General features: G+C 39.7%; 2 protein-coding genes across 3 annotated transcripts in view; one reads left to right on the top strand and one right to left on the bottom strand.

The window, feature by feature from the left end:
• The window catches only part of Fzd3 (frizzled class receptor 3), a 66697-nt gene that overhangs the window by 19106 nt on the left and 24414 nt on the right, over positions 1 to 23177 (bottom strand). For both annotated transcript variants that reach the window (XM_032917279.1, XM_032917280.1), the window contains one exon: positions 20525 to 21542. In XM_032917279.1, the coding sequence (XP_032773170.1) occupies positions 20525 to 21542 (1018 nt within the window). The remainder of the gene's footprint in view (positions 1 to 20524; positions 21543 to 23177) is intronic.
• Positions 4359 to 4582, top strand: LOC116913848 (H/ACA ribonucleoprotein complex subunit 3-like). Its single transcript, XM_032918153.1, has one exon. The coding sequence runs from the start codon at positions 4376 to 4378 to the stop codon at positions 4580 to 4582; it is 207 nt and encodes a 68-aa protein (XP_032774044.1). The 5' UTR covers positions 4359 to 4375.

Here is a 23177-nt window from a genome sequence, read left to right as displayed (position 1 = left end):
GCACTAGGCATAAACATAACATACATGCAGCAAAAATACTCATACACATAAATAATAATAATGAAGAAATTAAAATAATAATACAAAGAAGCAGACGATGGATAGTAACTTTAGAAAATAGAGCTGGGAAAACTGTAACAAAGTACAGTGGGAGAGAGCACATCAGAGATCACATAATCCCTAGAGTGTTGTGACTGTCAAGTAGTGGCCTGAGCAATGTGTCCTCAAAAAATCACTTGAAAAGTTAAATGCCTTGAACCTAACTAACTGTAAGGGAATGGTCATCTGAAGTTGAAATGAACGCTCATGGACTTTGTGTAAGCCTTCATTTCATACATATGGATCAAAGTAGAGAAATGTAAAATGATCCATCTTAAGGTTAAATTTACTTGCACCTTCAGTCATTCAAACTTGGAGTGTTACTATGTCCCACAGCAGAGGAGTCACAAAACCCTGTGTCCTTGTTCAATTTCCATTCTAGGGAGAGGCAGGGTAGAATGCTACAATACAAGAACGAGGTAAAGTCGGGGGTTTAGGAAGCAGTCAGGGGCAAAGAGGAGAGGATCATTAGGATGTGAATGACAGACAGGGATTAGATATCAGATCAAGGTCAAGTTCTCTCCACAGACATACATAAATGGGAGTTCGGGGTTTGAAGCGTAAGCATTTCAAACAGAAACATTGATAACGGTAATCTTAAGAAAATCTGTTTTTGAGAAAAAATGGCCAGTAAAGCCCGAGCTGAGCATGCAAGGAAAACAGCAGGAGACACAGTCAGAGAAGTAACAGGAACCAAATGTGTCTGGTCCTACAGACAAGGGTAAGAATACAGATTATTCCAGAACAACTGGAATCCATTGAAGGGCTTTGTCCAAAGGGGCAACCAAGTTCATTTACGTTTCTTGTACAAGGTTAAGAATGTTAGCAGGAAGATGAGTTAGGAGGCCACTGAACAAGTAGTGAGGAAACAGAGGCTGTACAAAGCTAATGGGTTAAATGCTAAGTATGAGAGGAGACAGGGCTTAAAGACAGCTCCAAATTCTGAGTCTGAGCAACAAGGGAATGCATATACCATTCAATGAAGGGGAGCTGCGGGGGGCGAGATGCAGGTATCAGGTTTTAGGAGAAAGAGTAAGAGTTCTAAATTGAGCTGGGAAACATCACACAAATGGGCACTCTGGAGCTTACATACACACCTAAAACATGGGGAGCTTAAGACTATCTAGAAGGGAGGGGACAACAGCATAGGTAAAAAAATCCTGTTTCCAAGTTCTTTCCTCTAGTGCCATACGCTATATAGCACACTCTTAAGAATCCCATCATAAAATGCTTGAACTGAAGGGAAGGCGTACTGAAAACAAAATCAGCAATACCCAAAGCAATCACCACCTCAGTCTTCCCCCCCCCCTCGGGGCTGGGGATCGAACCCAGGACCTTGCACTTCCTAGGCAAGCGCTCTACCACTGAGCCAAATCCCCAACCCCACCACTTCAGTCTTATAAGTAGCACAGGGAGATAGGAAGGAGGGCAGGGATTTAGCACTCAACAGTTTGTATCACAAGATTCCATTTAAGTGCAAAAATTCCAGGGGAAACAAGTCAGCACCTGTGGATAACAAGGGTTTTAAAAGCAAGACAGTGACTCAAGAAATATGTAGGAATATTGGAACAGAAGTCCGAGACACAGAGGCATTGAATGGTCAAGGGATTCTGTAAAAGGAGCTTCCCTTCTTTCTTTTAAAAGATTTATTTATTTTATGTATGTGAGTGCATTGTCGCTGTCTTCAGACACACCAGAAGAGGGCATCAGATCCCATTACAGATGGTTGTGAGCCACCATGTGGTTGCTGGGAATTGAACTCAGGACCTCTGGAAGAGCAGTCACTGCTCTTAACGTCAGCCATCTCTCCAGCCCGACCTTCCCTTCTATGACTGAGAAAGAGAGCTGGAGAGTGCATTATCTGGTTATACATTGTAGAGAGCACGAAAATACTGAAGGTTGGTAGTATATAAACATAATACGCAAGGAAAGCCCATCAAATAAGTGTATTTAAATAAAAGAAAAGGAATATATGTTCAGTTTTATTTAAAACAGCCTTATAATGAACTGAATCAATTGTTTGAAAAATAAGTCAGTCCTTAAATAGTAAAGAGGACAAATGAGAAGCACTTAATTGTTTTTTTCCTTAAAGTTCCTGAAAATGCCAAGATCTTTCTCACGTTATAAAATATCATCTGTCTTGGTTGTGTTTCTGTTGTGGTGATAAAACAACCTGATAAAAAACAACTTTGGGACAGAGGGTTTATCCTAGTTAAGGATCCAGGTTACAGTCTGCCGCTCCAGGGGGTGGGGGTGGGGTCGCAACAGCAGGACTGAGACAGGTGGCCACACCAAACCATATAGGCAGGAAACAATGAATGCATCCATGCTTGCTGCTCAGCTGGTACTCTCTACTTTTACAGTCTAGAACCCAAACCCATGGTGTTTACCCACAGTCGACTGGGCCTCAAAGCCACATCATTTCTTGTGATTAAGTTAATTCCCTACCAACATAGCCACAGGTCAACCATCTAGACCATCCTTTGTTGAGGGTGGTCTTCTGGGGTGGTTTCTGAACAGACTGCATCAGGTTGACATTCAAAACGGACAATCAGAGAACCCAAACAACTCAGTTCATCTGATGTATTTCTTGTCACCTAGGAAACCAAGGAGAATCCCAGACAAAGAAGACAACGGCATCGACCTTGATTACTAATCTTTTCTTTTTGTACAATAGCCTGGCTAGCTATAAACTATATGTATAATCTTCTAGACACTATCTTCACAATCACTCTAATTTTAGCCAATTGTTTTATTTAAGCATCATATGAAAAACATTCACTTATATCTTGATTTCCTATTTAGATTCATAACCTAACAAAGCCCTGAGGTTTAAATTCTTTTGAGGTAAATGGAAAAAATTACTCATATTAAGGAGGGAAAAGTCTTGACTAAAAAGGAAGCCGCCTAAGGTATAATCATATTATTTGGTGGCCTACACTGTTGAGGCTTTGGCTTTGAATCAAGTTTTAGTTCTTTTCCCTTACCAAGAAAAATCTGTATTTTTCTAGTGGAGGTACATACTGTGCTGAATTAGCTTTTATTTTTTAAAATGTTAATCACAAAATCCTGACTTATATCAAGCCTATAATCATATAAAACCATATGAAAATAAACTGTTAATCAGGTTTGGGCATCCTGTCATACAAGTAAAACGAAGGGAGTGGGGGGGATTCCTTTGTTTGTTGTTTTCTTAGGAGTTGAGGATAGAATCCAGGGCCTTCTATATGTTCAGACAAATGCTCTGGGCCACAACCATTGCCACAGTTCTTGAATAGAAGTTTCTAGTTAAAATTTTTATACATTCCTTAATTACATCATGTGGCTTTATCAGCCTTTACTTTTATTACACTTTGAAAAGTCAATTACTTGCCCTATTGACATAAAGCCTATTACAATGTTATAATAATTAAGATAATGTAGCAGAGAGACAAGCAGGCCATGGAGCAGAGGGGCAGCAAGTTTCACTGTGAACTCTTCATGTCTGACTAAGGAAGCAATACAGAGCAAGTGGAGCAGGGATGAAGTAGTCAGGAAATGCTGTTACCTGCACATCGGGCACAGCTTATATACTGTAATTTGTTCCTTTTAGGAAAGCAATGGCTTTAAATTAGAGCCCCACAAGGCTGGGCAAGTAAAAAGCTGTTAGCAGTTCACTCTTTCATAGTTTAGTTTCTCCTCTTCTCTAAATCTTTACTCTCCAATCCTTGGACCATCAATTTATTTGTGCCACTGTGAAAAATGTGTAATAAAGTAGATTCAACCTCCAGATTTTCCTTCAGTCACTAAAGGAAGGAAATCAATATAAATTTGCTTTTCAAACATTTTATAAATAATCTTTGAATTTCTAAACAAGAGACTGCCATCTTAAAATAATTACTTCATACAAAATAGGAGTAGCCAATGTGGCCCTTTGTTCTACAACTTGGGTTCTAGTAATTTTACAATGACTGCTGAATAACTATTCCCTGTCAGCCTTTAAGTAAATAAAATGTGAAAATTAATGAATAAAGATCAAATCTGGGGCTGGAGAGATGGCTCAGAGGTTAAGAGCACTGGCTGCTCTTCCAGAAGTCCTGAGTTCAAATCCCAGCAACCACATGGTGGCTCACAACCATCTGTAAGGAGATCTGGTGCCCTCTTCTGGTGTCTGAAGACAGCTACAGTGTATGCACATATAATAAATAAATAAATCTTTAAAACAAAACAAAACAGCACTTTGGGTGAACGCAGCTGGCGGTAAACGTGCTGGCGTGTTCTCTGCTGAGGGGCAGTCATGTTTCTCCAGTATTACCTCAGTGAGCAGGGCGATCGCGTCTATACTCTAAAGAAATTTGACCCCATGGGACAACAGACTTGCTCTGCCCATCCTGCTCGGTTCTCCCCAGATGACAAATACTCAAGACACCGAATCACCATCAAGAAACGCTTCAAGGTGCTTATGACCCAGCAACCACGACCTGTCCCTCTGAGGGCTTGTTAATCTCTTGTGCTGCTCGTCCCCCGGCCGATTATCAGCAACCAAACACCTCAATCCGTGAGCCTGGAAGCCTTCCCATGCTGTTTAGAATCTCCTCTCACTTACTAAAGTCTGTAGTGATGGGCATCGCCTGTAAAAGGAACGATTTTTTTTCCATGTTTTGATTTACTGCCTGGTTATTAAAGATACAATGACTTGAAAAAAAAAGATCAAATCTGCATATTATTCAAACCCTTAACTTCCCAACTTCTCAAGGAAGAGCTTAGAAGGCAGAGACAAAGGAGAGCAAAACTTGCCACCAGATTCAGAAAGAAATGTTCAGCAGAGTGCAGATGCTCAGACATTATCCTGGTGTATCGCCACCGGACAGATTTGTCACGCATAAAGACTACACCTGTTATCTAGGTAACCCCATAGAAAACTGCCCGAAGCAAAACGAGAACAGAAACAATAAAGCCATCTCAATTCTCCCATCCTTTGTCTGCTGGCATTATGAAGAAGTTATATTTGATTAAGCAAAGGGCGACATCCTGAACTTCCATCCACTTCTCCATGACTGGTGCTGATCGTCACTGATGCTGCTGTGTCTCACAGGGAAGGATGGCTAGAAAGCAGAGGAACAGCACTGTCCACACAGATCACACAATAGTGATGCAGTAAGTGGGGAACCTCAGGGATGACTTCCCTCACGCAGCGTAATGACAATGCTCACACGGGCAGTGTTATTTCTCTCTTAGAAATCACATCACACAAAAAGTAAGTTATTAAAAAAAAAAAGTAAGGGGGTTGGGGATTTGGCTCAGTGGAAGGCCCTGGGTTCGGTCCCCACCTCCGAAAAAAAACAAAAAAGAAAAAAAAAAAAGTAAGTTATTTTCCAAATGCAGACTAAAAGATAATCAGAAAAGGAAAATAAACAAAACAAGGACTCTTCCTTACCAAACCCTGTCATAAATCCGTAACCTCCTCCTCAGCCTTGCGCTCAATGGCAAGGGCAGAGCAGGCTTATAAATTACATCTTAAAACTTCCCCTTAAAACTACAGTAATTGTTCACAACTTCATGATTTACAGACAGACAGACAGACAAGCAAACAAACTGCCCTATCAGCTGTGAGCCATAATATGGGTACTGGGACCTGAACCGAGGTCCTCTGCGGAACCATTTTTCCAGCCTCTAACGGCTGTGCTTTCTTTTTAAGTAGAGTTAATAAAACACTTGTCTGTAAATCTAAACTTCTAAACCTCAGGATCTGACGTAAGGTTTCCTTACTCAGACATTTTAATCTAGCAAGAGCTAGAAAGATAAATACAATCTTAGTACACTTAACAAACTTTGTAATTTTTGCTATAGAAACTAAACTTTTTTAACTCTAACATTTTTACTAGATGTTTCCAGGTTTGTTTGTTGTTATTCTGGTGTATGTTTTAAAAAGTATTTTTTGGTGTGTGTTTTTGAGACAGGGTTTCTCTGTAGGCTTGGCTGTCCTACTCGGTAGACCAGGCTGGCCTCCAATTCAGAGATCCGCCTGCCTCTGCCTCCCAAGTGCTGGGATTAACGGCGTGAGCCAGAGTGAGCCACCACCGCCTGGCCAAAGGGTTCATTTTCTAAGGAACTAAAGACAGAAAGAACTTACACATTATTCCGCCTTAGTCTTTAGAGTTATCTGACTCTGTTACTTCCCTCCACTGGGCTATGAGCTCCTTAAAGACAGTGGCTGTATCTTAATCACTCCTACCTTCCATAGCAACCATAAACATGTCAGAAGAGTAGAGATACAGTCATTTTGAATTAGTGAGCTTTTTAAAAGGGAAAATATACACTGTAGTGTATGGGAAGGCAGTTTTTAGATTCATTTAATTTTACATGTAAGAAGAACTTCAGACATCTTGTAAGACTTCAGAGCTGAGGCCGGGACGTAGTCACTTGGTGGAGCACTTGCCACGAAGCCCAGAAGCATATAAGCTGGGTGTGAGAGCATCCATCTTAGTATTAGCACTCAGGAGGCCGAGGCGGAAAACCGTAAAGTTTAAGATCATTCTTCACCACATAGTATATTTGAGGCCAGTATGGGTTACATGATATTGTCTTAAACAAACAAACAAACAAACAAACAAACAAGCAAATTAGAACTAAAGAAATGATAAACAAGTGACTGACCTAAAGACCCAGCTTCTGAAAGTCACAGTCAAAAGTGGGAAAATGCCCTTGAAATACCTCAGTGTTCTTGCATAGAAAAAGGCATAAAATATCAAGGGTGCAAGCTTTGAAATCAGACAGTTCACATTTAAACTGTATAACTTTGGTTAAACTGTGTTTCACACTTAGTTTCTTTATTTTGTAAAATTATTCTTGGACTCCATTATCAGTCAGCTATCACCAGAGGTTGTCCTCTGGCCTCCACATGCATGAACACCTACTGGAAAACACATACACACCCCTCATACATGTATAGACACACACACACACACACACACACACACACACACACACACACACACACACTCCTTGGCAGCTACTACAATTATTAAACTGTATTGCTGACATTAGATTAGCATAAACTACCAAAATTGACTTCCTTTAACTGGCACAGTGAAACTTTCAAAGACTGCTAGGGGCAAACATTACTGACATGTATTATAGTAATATGTAAGTCAGTTTGTTTTTTTTAGTACAGTGACAGCAATATTAAACTATACTAAATATTTTAGTTCCATTATGCAATAAAATGATGACCAAAGTAGTACGACTGCAATCTGACAGTTTACTCGATAAGTACTAACTGCCGTTAGGAGTTCCTAACATATAATACCCACACTTATATGGAATAATGCTTGATGTTGAGTAGGGGCTGGGGAATTATAGCCTGTAGGTTAAGTCACTCTTCAGTAAGTAAAACTTTCTTGCAACATTTGCCTCCTTGCTTATGACTGTGTTTGCAGACAGCAGCAGAGCTAAGCACCTGGCCTCCCAAGTCCCCTTATTTACATTTGGCCCTTTATAGAGAGGCTGCAGCACCGTTTTGTAGATCGGCACAACTACACTGAGAAAAAGGAATCCACCAAGCATGATAGCACATGCTTATAGCCCAAGCACTTGGGGACACAGACAGGACATCAGGGGTTTAAGGGCAGCCTTAGCTACACAGCAAGAATGAGATCTAGCGTTGCGTCCTGTCTTCAGGGCTAAGCATGTACACCAGGCGTATCTATAGAGCACTACCTAACTGAGCCCACTGAGCGTACGCTGCTGTGCTCCACAGAGGCCACACAGCAGAGCTTTCATCCTCACTCTTTTCTTCTCTAACAGAAACTAAAAAATGTGAGAATAAATTTATTGAACTTAAAACAAGTAAGACAGCTTCCACTTTAAAGATTTGTAGATATTTCTGTCAAAACATGAGAAAAACTATATATTTACAAGATAGATCCTTCACTGTCTTTCATGGTGTAAGAAGAAAAACTCCATGTTCCTCACAGTCCTTTCCTTAGCATGGCTGATTCCTTTGAAGCTTCCTGGCAAAGGGAAAAGTCCTATTGGGAAATGAAGCTAAAATCTCAACATATTAGATTTAATGTCATTCTATTTCTATATTTTTCTGAATCAAGACTAGATAAACAACAGATGGCTCGTCTTGTGTGTCTAGAAGGGTAAATGATGTTTGTTGTTCTATAAAAATGTATCTCTTTAGATTCTGCAAATGGTTCTAATGTGAACTCACAGTCTAAGCTGCTTGTACTATGGCAAATTACTTTCTATGACCCAAACGAAAGCGCCAGTGTCAGACTCCCTGGGACACACACAGTACTCCTTGGTTAGATGAATCAAAGCCATGAAAAAAATGAAAAAAAAAAAAAAAGCTTTTGAAAATTAAAGTCTGGAAGAAAATCTGATGATTATAGCAGAGAACACAACAAGAATTATATACTTATCCTAACATTGAAAATATACTCTATAAAAGACACTCAGGTGAAAGATTAAAACTTATCTTGTTTAGTCTTCATAGCAACTTAAAAGGTAACATATTATTTCCTTATATGAATAAATGGTAAACAGTTCGTGTGAAATCAATCTATTTCATTTGTCCCAGTTACACTTAAAAATCTCTTCCACGATTATCAACAACTTTTGAGAAATTTAACTTTTGTAAAACGATTCAAATCTCTTAAGACACACTAAATAAATAAAAGGAATTTAAGGAAAAACAAACAAAGAAAAAATACCCAAGTACCTGGAAAATTACCAACAGGACACCTGCTCCAGAAGTAAATGTCACTGCTTTGAAAGACGTTTTAAAATTATGTGCAGCTCCCATGGAGGGCAGAGGAGTCAGATCTCCCTGGAGGGCGAGAATGGGTGCTGGAAAAATGAAGTAAGGTCCTCCACAAGAACTGTACACACTCTCACCGCTAAGCCATGGCTCCAGCCCTTTTCCTTTTCTCAATTGTGAAATAAGCATTACTGAGTAAATGTAGGATTGAATTTTCTTTTTTTATTTTTTAATCTTTAGAGACAGTATAGCACATATCCCAGTCTAGCCTTTAACTCTCTATACAGTCAAGAATGACCTTGAACTTCTGACCCTCCTGCTTCTACTTTTAGAGTACCGGGATCTCACACACACACACACAGCCCAATAACAGTGGGTTTACATGCTGTTCAGGGTGAAACCTAGGGCTTTGTGCTTCCTAGACACTTTGCCGCTGAGACATATCCTTGGCCATAAATAATACTTTTTACAGTGTGACTGAATACATTTAAAAAAATAAATGAACATTCTTTTAAAAAAAAAAACAGTGCAAGTGTAGGCAGTGAAATTCCATTTTCAGGAAGAACATTCATTTCAAAGATTTTTAAACTGACTTATATTTAGCTCATTTTATTCAAATCATAAGCTTATGTACATGTGATTTGCATTAAATCCAATTGGTATTTTAAACAATGGGATAAATTACTTCACAAACTTGATTTTTAGATATCAGAGGCCAGTTTTACTATTTTTCAGAAGCCAGAAATCTCTTTTCCCACCTGCTGTGCATTGTTTGTTATTTATGGTCTCACTATGTAGACCAGGCTGTCCTTAAATGTTAGTGCTTGGATTATGGGTATAAAGCCCCCCACTGGGCTTGCAATGTCAGTATTTTTAATCAAACACATTCAAATGCTATTTAGTCTAAGTTACCTGAGGCAGCTACCCCATTACTGTTTAAAACACTTTAAAACCTCCCATTAGAAATTATTGTCAGGGTGTCACCGGTACTCAGTATCATTCCTCTACAATGAAATTCTGAATGAACATTAATATCCTAATATTTGGTTGTTAAAAGCCATAAAGTATGACAAATGTTCTGTGATTCTGTGATCCAGGTACTAGAGCAGTCACGCAAAGGAAGTAGATCTGTGAGTGCCAGAGACTGTGGGGCGTTTAAGGGTGGACTCACTGGTAAATGTTTAGCCTCAGATTGAGAAAATGAAAACATTTCTTTAAAAAAAATGCTAGGGAGGGTTGCTAATTGTGAATGTACTTGGAATGACACACTTAAAGATGCTTAAATGGGACTCGAGTATAGCTCAATTGGTGAGCATCTCTCGTCCCCTCACTCTAGTGAGCACAAAGTCCTGAGTTCCATCCCTAACATTTTATAAACTTGGTCCTTCTTGGCTAAACAGTAAGTTTAAGGCCAACTTGGCCCACATAAAATACTGTCTTAAAAAGAAAGCAAAAGGGTGAGGATCATAATATGTATTTTTACACTCAAATGAGGCCAGCCTTGTAGTCACTGAAATGTGATTTGAATAGGTCACTTTTGCTAGTCTCTTAGCTAGTATGACTATGTAAGTCACAAAACTTCAAGTGCTTTAGAATGAGGCCACATTACATACTTTATGAGTTACTTTGCATACCAAATGTCATCATTGGCTTTTACCCACCACCAAGTCAATGGAACAAGTGAATTCTTTACAGTACTTCATCCTTTTAAATACACCAGGTTTGACACTCGTTTACTCAAACAAGATTAAAAACTATGAAATCACAAAGGAACTCATTAGACTGCACTACTATTTGAAGAAAAAGGTTAATATTAATATGGAAGAAAAATTAAGAGAGAAAAAATTTAAATGTATGTATATAAATGAGTGTCCGTAACCATGAGATGTGAATGTGCAAAATGTCCCCGATGAGTTTTAGAAAACATGGAGCAATCTTAGAGTAATCCAGGAAGGCTACTCTGGTCTCTGTTGATGAGGATAATGGAGAATCTGGAAGCACCTGGCTAAGGATGGGTTGAGGCTACAGTCTGGTAGGGAAACCTCAGATGGGAAATAGAAATAGCAGGTTTTAAAACCACGAGTTGGAGCTGGAGACAGGGCTCAGCGGTTAAGAGCACTGACTGCTCTTCCAGAGGTCCTGAGTTCAATTCCTAGCAACCACATGGTGACTCACAACCGTCTGTAAAGGGATCTGATGCCATCTTCTGGTGTGTCTCAAGACAGTGATTAGTGTACTCACATACATAAAATAAATAAATCAATTAAAAACAAAAAACAAAAAAACCCCACGAGTTAGCAAAGTGTTAAGTGGTCCACCAGCCTTACCTGACATTGGCAGGAAGGCTGGAAAGAGCTACAGAAAAGTCAGTGAAGACTAATAGACCCCTCAAACAAAACCAACCAACTCTCACTGTGAAGATCACGAGAAAACTGTTAAAGCACAAAGTTCTGCTCCTGCTTCTGATGTCACCTACCCAGAAACAGAGACATTCTCACCCCAAGATCCTCTTCACCTGTGGGTCGCAATCCCTTTGGGGGTCAAACAACTTTTTCACAGGGATCACAAATTAGATACCCTGCTTATCAGATATTACATTATGGTCCATAACAGCAGCAAAATTACAGTTACGAAATAGGAACTAAAATAATTTTATGGTTGGAGGTACCCACATGAGGGACTGTATTAAATGGTTGCAGCATTAGGAATGTTGAGAATCACTACGCTAGACTTTTGAGTTTTGACCTGTCTGAGAAACAGAAGATCCCACCCCTCCCCTTGAATGGAGTAAACAAGAGAGAGAGGGAGCCTGAGAAGCTGCAGAACCTGGGCCCCCACCTCCTCGCCTATGAAGATGCTCTTTCCACAAGGGAATCAATCTGCTGCAGCCTCCCTCCAGCACTGCTCCACCGAGGATACTGAACTGCCACCTGTTTGTTGTGCAGATATTTAAGCTTCTTACTCCTTTATACTTTGTGTACACTGTACTAATAAAACATTTGCAAGCCAGGCAGTGGTGGCACACGTCTTTAATCCCAGCACTCAGGAGGCAGAGGCAGGCAGCTTTCTCTTAGTTTGAGGCCAGCCTGGTCTACAGAGTAAATTCCAGGACAGCCAGGGCTACATAGAGAAGCCCTGTCTTGAAAAACAAAAACCAAAACTAAACAAACAAAGCAAAAAAAACCCCAAGACCAAAAAACCCCCAACGAACAAACAAAAAACCAAAAAAGAGCAAAACCACAAAAGGTGCGTATAGAAAAAAAAAGTTTTAGAAAATCTTTCAATGAAAAAAAGATCAGATTCGACTTGCATTAAAACTTCTTAAAAACAAACAAACAAACAAAAAAACCTTAAACAAATGAAAATTCTAAATCACAAAAGCCTGGAAGATGTTTGTGATGCAAACAACTGGAAACCAACAACCCACGAGAGCAGTGAACAAAGGTAACAAAATAGGCAAACCACAGGGGAGAAGCCACAAGCACAACAGGCACACAGAAATATCTTACCAGTAACACAGGGGGTGAACACTACAGCACTGGGGTAGTACTTTAAAGGCTGGCAGAACCTTTCATGCCTGATACCCATATAAAAGGGAAACAAATGTCTGAATATGAAGTAAAATAGCCACTTGAGTTGAAGATTCAAAAGAATCCTACAATGGAACAATTGCGGATTTTGGTAAATAACCTGTTGGGACGTTACAAAAAACGTGGGTTATGGATAAAGAAGAAATGTCATTTTGAGGAAATGGTAACTGCAGTGCTAGGGATGTAGATATGACGTTAACACACTCAGTGCTCATAGATGATGAGTGACACTTTCTCGTTTGCTTTGTCTCTGTATATACAATGCTTTTATCTTTGTAAAAAATATTGGCTACTATCTTTAAAACTAATAATTTATAGGCTGGGGGAAAACAATGATTGAACTTTTCTTACCAGACTTGCTTACTAAAACATCTTAATACAACCTTCAGACCGGAAAGTAAACGAAAGAGGTGGCAGAATCACATTATCTGCTTCCCAATATATATTACCTAGTATTCAGTCTATGTCCTTTTAGGGTTAGTAAAGAAACAATGTTTGGCTATAAGGCAGTCTTTTACCACATAAGAGCAGGGAAACTGTCATTCTCAGCATCTACTGTCAGCAGTGACTGTCCCACACCCCAGCACTGTTGCTATTTCTCTAAGATGGCCTTTCTTCTCCATCTTTGTATCCACATCCTTACTATCATTCACTAATTTACAGAATATGTTCTCAAAGAGTTCACTGACTAACAGGAAGAAAAGATACTCAAACACGAGCCCTTTAGTAAGAGATATAAATGTTTTAATAGTGTTTAGAGACCTGACAGATCTCAGATATAGAAGAGGTCTTTGACAAAGTCCAATACCTCTTCATGATAGAAATCCTGGAGAGATTAGGGATACAAGAGACATAATCAACATAGTGAAGGCAGTTTACAGGAAGCCCATAGGCAACATCAACTTACATGAAGAGAACCATAAGACAATTCCACTAATATCAGAAACAAGATTTCTCCATATCTATTCAATATAGTACTTTAATTTTTAGGTAAAGCAATAACAAAACTGAAGGAGATCAAGGGGATAGAAATTAAGAAGTCAAGGTATTGTTACTTGCAGGTGACATTATAGTATATATAACTGAACCTAAAAATTCTACCAGAGAACTTGTATAGTGGATGAACACTTTCAGCAGCACGATGACTAGAAATAACATTAACTAAAAAAGTAGATCAATCAATCTATCAATGAGTCAGTCAATCAGTAGCCTTCTTATATACAAATGACAAATGGACTGAGAAAGAAATCAAGGAAACAACACCCTTCACTATAGCCATAAATTACATAAACTATCTTGGAGAAACTCTAAACAAGCAAGTGTAAGACTTGTATTAAAAATTTCAAGTTGTTTAAGAAAGAACTTGAAGAAGAAAACATCAAAAGATGAAAAGACCTCCCATGCTCATAGATCAGTAGGATTAACATCATTAAAAGGGCCATCCTACCAAAAGCAAATTACAGATTAAATGCAATACCCATCAAAATTCCAATACAATTCTTTACAGACCTTGAAAAGACAAGTCTCAACTCTATCAGAAAAAACAAAAACCCTAGGATAGCTAAAATAATAAAAGAATTGTAAAAATAAAATAAAAACAATGAAAGGACTGTGGGAGTCCCACCATCATGATTTCAAGATGTACTACAGAACTACAGTAATAAAATCAACAGACACATCGATCAATCAAATCAAAGACTCGGACATAAGTTCACAAACCTATGGTCACCTGATTTTTAATAAAGACAAAAACACACGCTAGAAAAAAGCATCTTCAAATGGTACTGGTCATGTCTGCATGTAGAAGAATACAAATAGACTCATATTTATCATACTGCACAAAACTCAAGTCCAGGTGGATCAAAGACCTGAATGTAAAACCAGATACACTGAATCTGATAGAAGAAAAAGTAGGGAATAGCTTTGAACACATTAGCACAGAAGATAAAATAAAAAATTAATAAATGGTACCTCATGAAACTGAAAAGCTTCTGTAAGGCAAAGGACACAGTCAATAGGACAAAGCTTCAGCCTACAGTGGGAGAAAAAGTTTTTACCAACTATACATTAGAGAGAAGACTAATATCCAAAATATATAAAGAACTCAAGAAACTAGACATCAACAAACCAAACAGGGTTTATACTGGGCAGTGTAAAATCAATTTAAAAACAGGGTATACACTGGGCAGTGGTGGCATATGCCTTTGATCTCAGCACTCAGTAGGCAGAGGCAGGTGGATCTCTGTGAATCTGAGGCCAGCCTGGTCTACAGAGAGTTTCAGGACAGCCAGGGCTACACAGTAAAACCCTGTCTTGAAAAAACAAACCATTTTTACTATGCTAATCCTACCAATGGCCATCCTACCAAAAGCAATCTACAGACTCAATGCAATCCCCATCAAAATATCAACACAATTCTTCAAAGACATAGAAAGAGCAACTTTCAATTTCATATGGGAAAACCAAAAAACCCAGGAGAGTGAAAACAATTCTTAACAATAAAGAACTTCTGGAGGACTCACCATCCCTGACCTCAAGCTATACTACAGAACAATAATGATAAAAACTGCATGGTATTGGTACATAGACAGACAGGTTGATTAATGGAATAGAATTGAAGACCCAGAAATAAAACACACACTTTTGGATACTTGATCTTTGACAAGTAAGCCAAAAATATACAATGGAAAAAAGAATGTATCTTCAATAAATGGTGCTGGTCTAACTGGCAGTTTATATGTAGAAAAATGATAATAGATCTGTAGGATGATGTCATTACACAGGTGAAGGCAGGTACAAGATAGAACGAGGTCATTGGATAAGAAGAAAGGATGGGCGGGAGAATAGTTTTAGAGAGGAGGAGACTGGAACCAAAGGGAGGAGAGAAGCACAGAGAGAACATGGAGGCAGATGTTAAGATTCCTCTCTGGGGTTGGGGATTTAGCTCAGTGGTAGAGCGCTTGCCTAGGAAGCGCAAGGCCCTGGGTTCGATCCCCAGCTCCGAAAAAAAAAAAAAGATTCCTCTCTGCACATTTACAGGTTGTTATGAATACTCTTAAGGGATGGATGTGTACAGGGCTTTTTATGTCTAGGTGGGCAATTATATATTTTCAATTGAATCAGAGGTTATTGTGTTGTGTTCTTTCATGTGGCAATTTAAGTTCAAGAGAGTATGTGGTGGCTGGAGACACTGGACAACCATGGAATTGGGATATATATTTTTGGCATGGTGGAAACCTACCTTGGGAACTACATGGGTAGAGAGATTGTTGCCAGGCTCAGAGAGAAGTTATCGGCAGAGTGATATGGGATAGAGCAAAGCAGGGAGAGGCTCTGCTGACTGAGATGAAGATATGTACCAAATACCTTGGGGCACTATAGTGCTGGACCTACTGTAGGGTAAACGGTAGCATTTTTTTTTTAATAATTTTACAGCAACATAGATCCACATTTGTCACCTTGCACAAAGCTTAAGTCTAAGTGGATCAAGGACCTCAACATAAAACCAGATACAGTGACTCTAATAGAAGAGAAAATGGGAAAGAGCCTCGAACTCATTGGCACGGGGGTGGGGGATAAACAGAGGCTCATGTTCTAAGATCAGGAATTGATAAATGGGACCTCATGAAATTAGAAAGCTTCTATAAGGTAAAGGACATGGTCAACAGGACAAATCAGCAACCTATAGATTGGGAAAAATCTTACTAACTCTACGTTCGATAGAGGGCTAATATCCAAAATATATATAAAGAACTCAAGAAGATAACCTCCAAAAAAGCAAAGAACCCATTCAAAAAAAATGGGGTATAGAGCTAAACAGAGAATTCACAACAAAGGAATCTCAAATGGCACTTAAAAAAAAAATGTTCCGCCCATTCAGAGCCTGCCCCACATGTGGCCCATACATATACAGCCACCCCATTAGACAAGATGGATGAAGCAAAAGAAGTGCAGACCCACAGGAGCCGGATGTAGATCGCCCTGAGAGACACACAGCCAGAATACAGCAAATACAGAGGCGAATGCCAGCAGCAAACCACTGAACTGAGAATAGGACCCCCGTTGAAGGAATCAGAGAGAAAGAACTGGAAGAGCTTGAAGGGCTCGAGACCCCATATGTACAACAATGCCAAGCAACCAGAGCTTCCAGGGGACTAAGCCACTACCTAAAGACTATACATGGACATTGACCCTGGACTCTGACCCCATAGGTAGCAATGAATATCCTAGTAGGAGCACCAGTGGAAGGGGAAGCCCTGGGTCCTGCTAAGACTGAACCCCCAGTGAACTAGACTGTCGGGGGGAGGGCGGCAATGGGGGGAGGGTGGAGAGGGGAACACCCATAAGGAAGGGGGGGGAAGGGATGTTTGTTCGAAACCGAAAGGGAATAACACCCAAATGTATATAAGAAATACTCAAGTTAATAAAAAAATGTTCAAAGTCCTTAGTGATCAGGGAAATGCAAATCAAAATGACCCTGAGATTCCACCTTACATTAATCAGAATCGCTAAGATAAAAAACTCAGGTAACAGCAAGGATGTTGGCAAGGATGTGGAGGAGGAACACTCCTCCATTGCTGGTAGGTTTGCAAACTGGTATAACCACTCTGGAAATCAATCTGGGGGTTCCTCAGAAAATTGGAAATAGATCTACCTGAAGACCCAGCTATACTACTCCTGGGCATATACCCAAAAGATGCTCCACCATACCACAAAGGACAGTGCTCTACTATATTCATAGAGGCCTTATTTGTGATAGCCAGAAGCTGGAAACAACTCAGATGTCCCACAGTGGGAAGAATGGATACAGAAAATGTGGATCATTTACACAATGGGATACTACTTAGTTATTAAGAATGAGGACAACATGAGTTTTTCAGGAAATGGATGGAACTAGAAAATATCATCCTGAATAAAGTAACTCAGACCCGAAAGGATATGCATGGTATGTACTCACTAATAAGTAGATATTAGCCAAAAAAGTACAGAATCCACAGAACTCAAGAAAGTTAACAAGCCTAAGGGCCCAAGTGAGGATGCTTCAATCCTACTTGAGTGAGAGAAGGAAACAATCACAGATGACAGGAAGGGAGGGATCTGGGTAGGTGTGGAAACATGATCAGGTATTGGGGGGTGGAAACAGGAGAGAAGCCCTGAGAGCCAGCAGATAGAATGGAAATATGCAACCTTAGGGAATGGGAGGTAGGGGGACCCTCTAGAATGACCCAGAGCCCTGCTCATGCTGGTGAGAATGAGAAACAAGGGAAGCACTCCTCCATTGCTGGTGGGAGTGCAAACTTGCCCAGACACTATGGAAACCAATATGATTCCTCAGAATTGATCTATCTCAATACCCATCTATCCACTCTTGGACATTCACCTAAAGACACTCCATTCTATAAACATAGCTGAGCAAGTGCCCATGTCACAATAGCCAGAAACTAGAAATAATCTAGATGTTCCTAAACAGATAAATGGATAAATATGGTACATTTACACAATGGAGTATATATAACTCAGCTTTTTTAAAAAATGAATTTGCAGGCAAATAGATGGAAATAGAAAAAAAAATCCTGAATGAAGTTAACTTAGACTCAGAAAGATAAATGTGGCAAGTACTTACTTATAAGTAGATATTGGTCATTAACTAAATGACAACCAAGCTATAATCCAAAGACTCAGAGGTTAGATAATGAGAAGTCTGGCGGGGACACATGACTCTTCCTGGGAGGGGGAAATGGATTTTACGAGTAGACTGGGGGTGGGAAGAGGGGTGAGGATGAGACTATTGGGAGTCATGTGTGGTGGGAGATGGGGTGGAGTGTGAGAATACTAGAAGAGACAGCTGGAATTGGGAGGCATTTGCAGGATGGTGTGGAAATGTAGTTCAGTGAAAACTTCCTGGACTCTAGGAAGGTGATGCTAACCAAGACTCTCAGTAATGAGGGACATAGGGTCTCAACTGGCCATCTCTTGTAGCCAGGCAAAGCTTCCAGTAGTGGGGCAAGGTTGCATTCAATTGAATTGGCCAAAAGGGTCCCTGAAAAACCCCCAACCACCCAGGCTGTTGTTGAGACAAAGGATGGCTCTCTGCAAAGTGACAGTAGTGCTCCATTTGCTAAGGACAACATGCGCACAACTCACTGAACATTGATAAGTTGAGCTGATGCCTACACGGAACTTTCACCCCTATCTTCTAGTCTCTGGTGTGGGAAGGTACTCTGCATTACTGAAAGAGAAACATGGCACCAACCCCGCCAGCCACAAAACATGTGGGAGTGGTCAACTAATATCTGATTTGAAAAGCCCACTCCATGAGAAAGAACCCACACCCAACACTGCTTGGGTAGCCAAGAACCAAAGACCTTAGAGACCTAGGGTAAAACCAAACACTACTGGTCTAAAAAAAGATCAGTACGGTGATTTCTAATGATATTCAACTATACTCACAGATCAGTGCTTTAGCCAGTCGTCATCAGAGAGGCTTCCACTGGTGGTAGATAAGAACAGATACAGAGACCCACAGGCAGACATCATGCAAAGAGAAAGTCTAAACTGGAGGTCTCCATCAAATCCCCCTCTCCATTTCCCACAAGTCCAGGGAATCCCATGAAAAAGGCAGAAAGATCGCAAGAGCCAAAGGATATGGCGGAAACCACAACAAGGCCCTCAGTTAGGCAAGGTACATCTGAGCACACACAGACTGAAGCAGCAAGCAAGGGTCTTGATTAGTCTATCAAGTCCTCTGTGTGTACATCATAGCTATTAGCCTGGTATTTTCATGGGATTCCTTAGGGTGAGAACGAGTGAGTCTTGGACTCTTGTGCCCACTCTTGGGACTATTCCTCCTACTGGACTGTTGTGTCCAACTTCAATTTGATGGGTTTCACTTCATTTTATATTTTATTTTTTCATGGTTGATTGTTATCTCTTAGGGAGAGAAAACTATAATCAGGATATATTATATGAGAATAGATTCTAATTTCAATAAAAGAAAAAAAAAGTTCTTGCTCTCAAAGAGTTCACTGTCTACTGTGAAGAAAGATGCATGAACTAAGTCTAAGGTGTAAGCCCTTTCATAGCATTTAGAAGTCTGAGAAACAGCAGGAGCTGTAAATGACTGGTGTACTTAAAAGACAGGGAATGGACGCCATGTCAGAACACTCTCTTAGGAAAACCTGTGAGGGGCTGAGAGCGCTCAGCCACTAGAGCTCTTACAGCTCTCGGAGGATCCAGGTTTGGTTTCCAGCACCCACATGATGGCTCACAACCACCTGTCAAGTCCCAGGGGATTTGACACCCTTTTCTGAACTCCACTGGCACTAGGCACACATATGGCACATATAAGTATATGCTGGCAAAACACTGATACACATAAAATTAAATAAACGAACCTTAAAAAATTAAGGAAAAAAAAAACTCCTTTTAAAGGAAGATCAGGTACCAGGTAGGGGACGGGATCCTCTAAGCTATTCTCCTAGGACTAACTACACCAGCTGGTCACACACTAAGCAATCACATAGTATTTCGAATATTCAAACAAAATAGGCATGTATAAAGATTTAAATTATATACAGAATCCAAAAAAATGATCTTTAACCTTCTACATCTAAAATTCTGATTCTGTGACTCTTCAAACTTCAAACTACATCACAAAATATTCAGTATGCAAACAAGAAAAATGATGCCAAGAGAGTTTATGTAATTGAATTGATGTTAAACTGTTCAAACAATTACTAATCTGACACCAGTAAAATTTCTGCAAAAGACCCTTACCCCAGAGTTGAAACAGTGTTCTCCCCTATAAAGCCTGACTTTCAAAGAATCAATAAATATTTTGTGATAATGGAAATAAGTTGCCTTAAGCTCCTAGGATGGAAATATAAATCATCTTTTAAAATGAATCTCTATACAAATATGCGTATATTTACTATGATATACTTATCAATTATCTTCACTTTAAAACTTCAATGGGCATGCTAAATGTTGATGAAGAATTACAAAGAAAACAATAGATAAGTTCCCCTCTTTATAGTAACCCCCCTTTCACGAACACACATTCTGAGAATTGTAACAAGGGTTCCCTTACCTGGTACGGACACGGAATGTGATATTCTCTGCAGCGTTCCTGTATCCATGTTGTTTCCCAGATGCCGCGGTAAGCTTGCTCATAAAAGTAACATCCAATTACAACCAAGAGTGGGACAAGGTAGAGAATGCTGAAAACACCGATCCGGATCATGAACTTCACTAACTTATCTTGGTTTTCCTTTTCTAATGGGATCTCAATCCGAACTCTGTTTAGGGATATAATGCCGGCTAAGAGGAGAGAAACCCCAACTACCACATACAGGCAGAGGGGAGCAAGAACAAAATATCTTAATGCATCTACGTCGTAGAGGCCGACAAAGCACACGCCACTAATATTGTCACCTTCAATTTTATTCATCGCTAAAAGGATGATAGTTAGAGTTCCGGGGATGCCCCAGGCACTGGCATGAAACAGCAATGCTTTTTTCTCAATAGCTTCACTGCCCCACTTTGGCACAGCTGCTAAAAACCATGTGATGGTAAGAATTACCCACCATACACTGCCAGCCATAGTGAAAAAATAGAGTACCATGAAGAGCATGGTACAGGCCTTATTGTGAGATCCTTGTGTCACTGTGGAAGCCTTATACTGTGCAGGGCTAGATGCATTGCAGGCTACTCGGTCCTCAAGCAAAAACCCAATGAAGAAAATTAATGACACCATCATGTAGCAGACTGCATAAAATATGATAGGTCTTTCAGGGTAACGGAATCTTGTGACGTCAATCAGAAAGGTTAAAAAAGTAAACAATGTGGCAGAGAGGCAAATGATTGAAATCAGGCCTATGAAATATCGAGCAAATGACAGTTCTTCTCTCCTGAAGTACATATTGGGACATGGTGGTGAACAATCTCGCACGTGCAGAAAGGAATAGCCAAGGTCAGGATCAATTTTCAACTCTCGGGGACACCAAAAACCATAATCCCTCTGCACTGCCACTGGGGCTCCTTCAGTTGGATCTCCAACTAAATTCAAATCCACAAGTCGGGGATATGGCTCATCACAATCTGGAAACCTAAAATCAAAAGACGAGAACCACACTTACTTCCAGGGAAATCTGCCGCCATCACTTGACAATTTCAACTTCTAAATTTAGTATCTATGACCTCATCTATTCCTATCACTTACAATAAATAGAAATAAAGAAAATGGTATATTCTGGAGGGCTTCAAATAGATTTTAAATTACATTAGTCTTAAAATTAAATTTGTTTTACCTTCAAAATCAGCACTCCATTAAAACAGTCAATCCAGTCATTAATAATATACAACATGGAATGTGTACTTAGCATAATCTTTATAATTTCCAAATGTGCAATATGTGTGCGTGTGTGTGTGCAAATATATTTTACCAAAAGAATGGCAACTAAAAGTTCAAACCTAAGATTGAAAAATCTTCCTTTAATGCTTCCTTCCATGTCCACGGTGCTGTGAGCTAGATGAGTGGTGAACAACCTCACGAATGACTTACATTTCATGCACTCTCTATCATCTATGGGCGGCAATGCTGGGTTTAGAATCTAGGGCTTTTATGAATGCTGAGCAAGTGCTCACCACTTAAGTGACCCCCAGCCCAGTCTCCATTTATCTTCCTAGGGAACTAACGGGCACCTAAGGTCTTTAATGTCACCTCACTTTTTCCTAACATCCTGACAACTTCTCATCAACCCACTGTACTCTTAAAGTCAGTTACTGCCAAACATGCTATGCATAAAATTAAGGATTTTTTAAAAAGAAAGCTATATGTCCCTATCACCACAAATCTTATTTCAGAAAGCTACAATGTCTTCCTTAGGACCGCTTTCATTATAGCCCATAGATTTTGGTGCGCTGTATTTTCATTTCCATTTGGCTCCAGGCATTAAAAATATTTCCTTTTTGATTTCTTCAATGACGCATTCATCATTCTATAGTGTGCTGTTCAATCTACATGAGCCTATGTATTTTATAGTATCTCTAGGTGTTGATTTCTAGCTTTATTTCATTATAATCAAATCATAATTGTTTCACTTTTCTTATTTTGCTGATTCTTATTTGTGAGATTCCAGGGAAAGTTTAAAAGAAAGCAAGATCTGAACCCTGTAAGGGACCTAACACAAGGGACACATAAGAAGAGGATGCAAAAAGGAAACAAGACCGACTGGTCTGATACAGTGTAATACAGCAGCTCGATAGGATACTCTAAAGTTTAAATTAGATTCTAAATTAGATAATAAATGCCAGGATCTCAATTATTAAATTTGTCTTGAATATCTCAATTTTAACATTCCTAAAATGTATGTCTTTTGTTCTCTTAGTTTTCTGTAGGTACTCTCTGTTTAGCTTCCATCAACTCAATCCCTATAGCCAATTAGTTATGAACTCTGCTGCTTTCCTCTGAATACTTTCAGACCTGCCTCACTTTCACTACCTCACCTGGCTGGTTTTTTTTTTTTTTTTTTTTTTTTTCTTCGGGCTGGGGACTGAACCCAGGACCTTGCGCTTCCCAGGTAAGCGCTCTACCATTGAGCCAAATCCCCAACCCCTGTTTTTGTTTTTTAAAGGTATTTACTATGCGCCAACTGGGCTCTCTACATAAACATGCTCAGGTTAAATCTGTCTGCCACATTGCTTTTTCTTCAAAAAAACATATGGAGCATTTTCAGTGTGCC

Source organism: Rattus rattus, chromosome 12 (genome assembly GCF_011064425.1).
Source record: "Rattus rattus isolate New Zealand chromosome 12, Rrattus_CSIRO_v1, whole genome shotgun sequence".
Classification (NCBI taxonomy): domain Eukaryota; kingdom Metazoa; phylum Chordata; class Mammalia; order Rodentia; family Muridae; genus Rattus; species Rattus rattus.
The sequence above is the reverse complement of the archived record's forward strand: the minus strand, read 5'-3'. Positions and strand labels throughout refer to the sequence as shown.

Excerpts from the sequence above, each read along its gene's own strand:
- LOC116913848 (XM_032918153.1), top strand. The coding sequence starts at position 4,376 with ATGTTTCTCCAGTATTACCTCAGTGAGCAGGGCGATCGCGTCTATACT.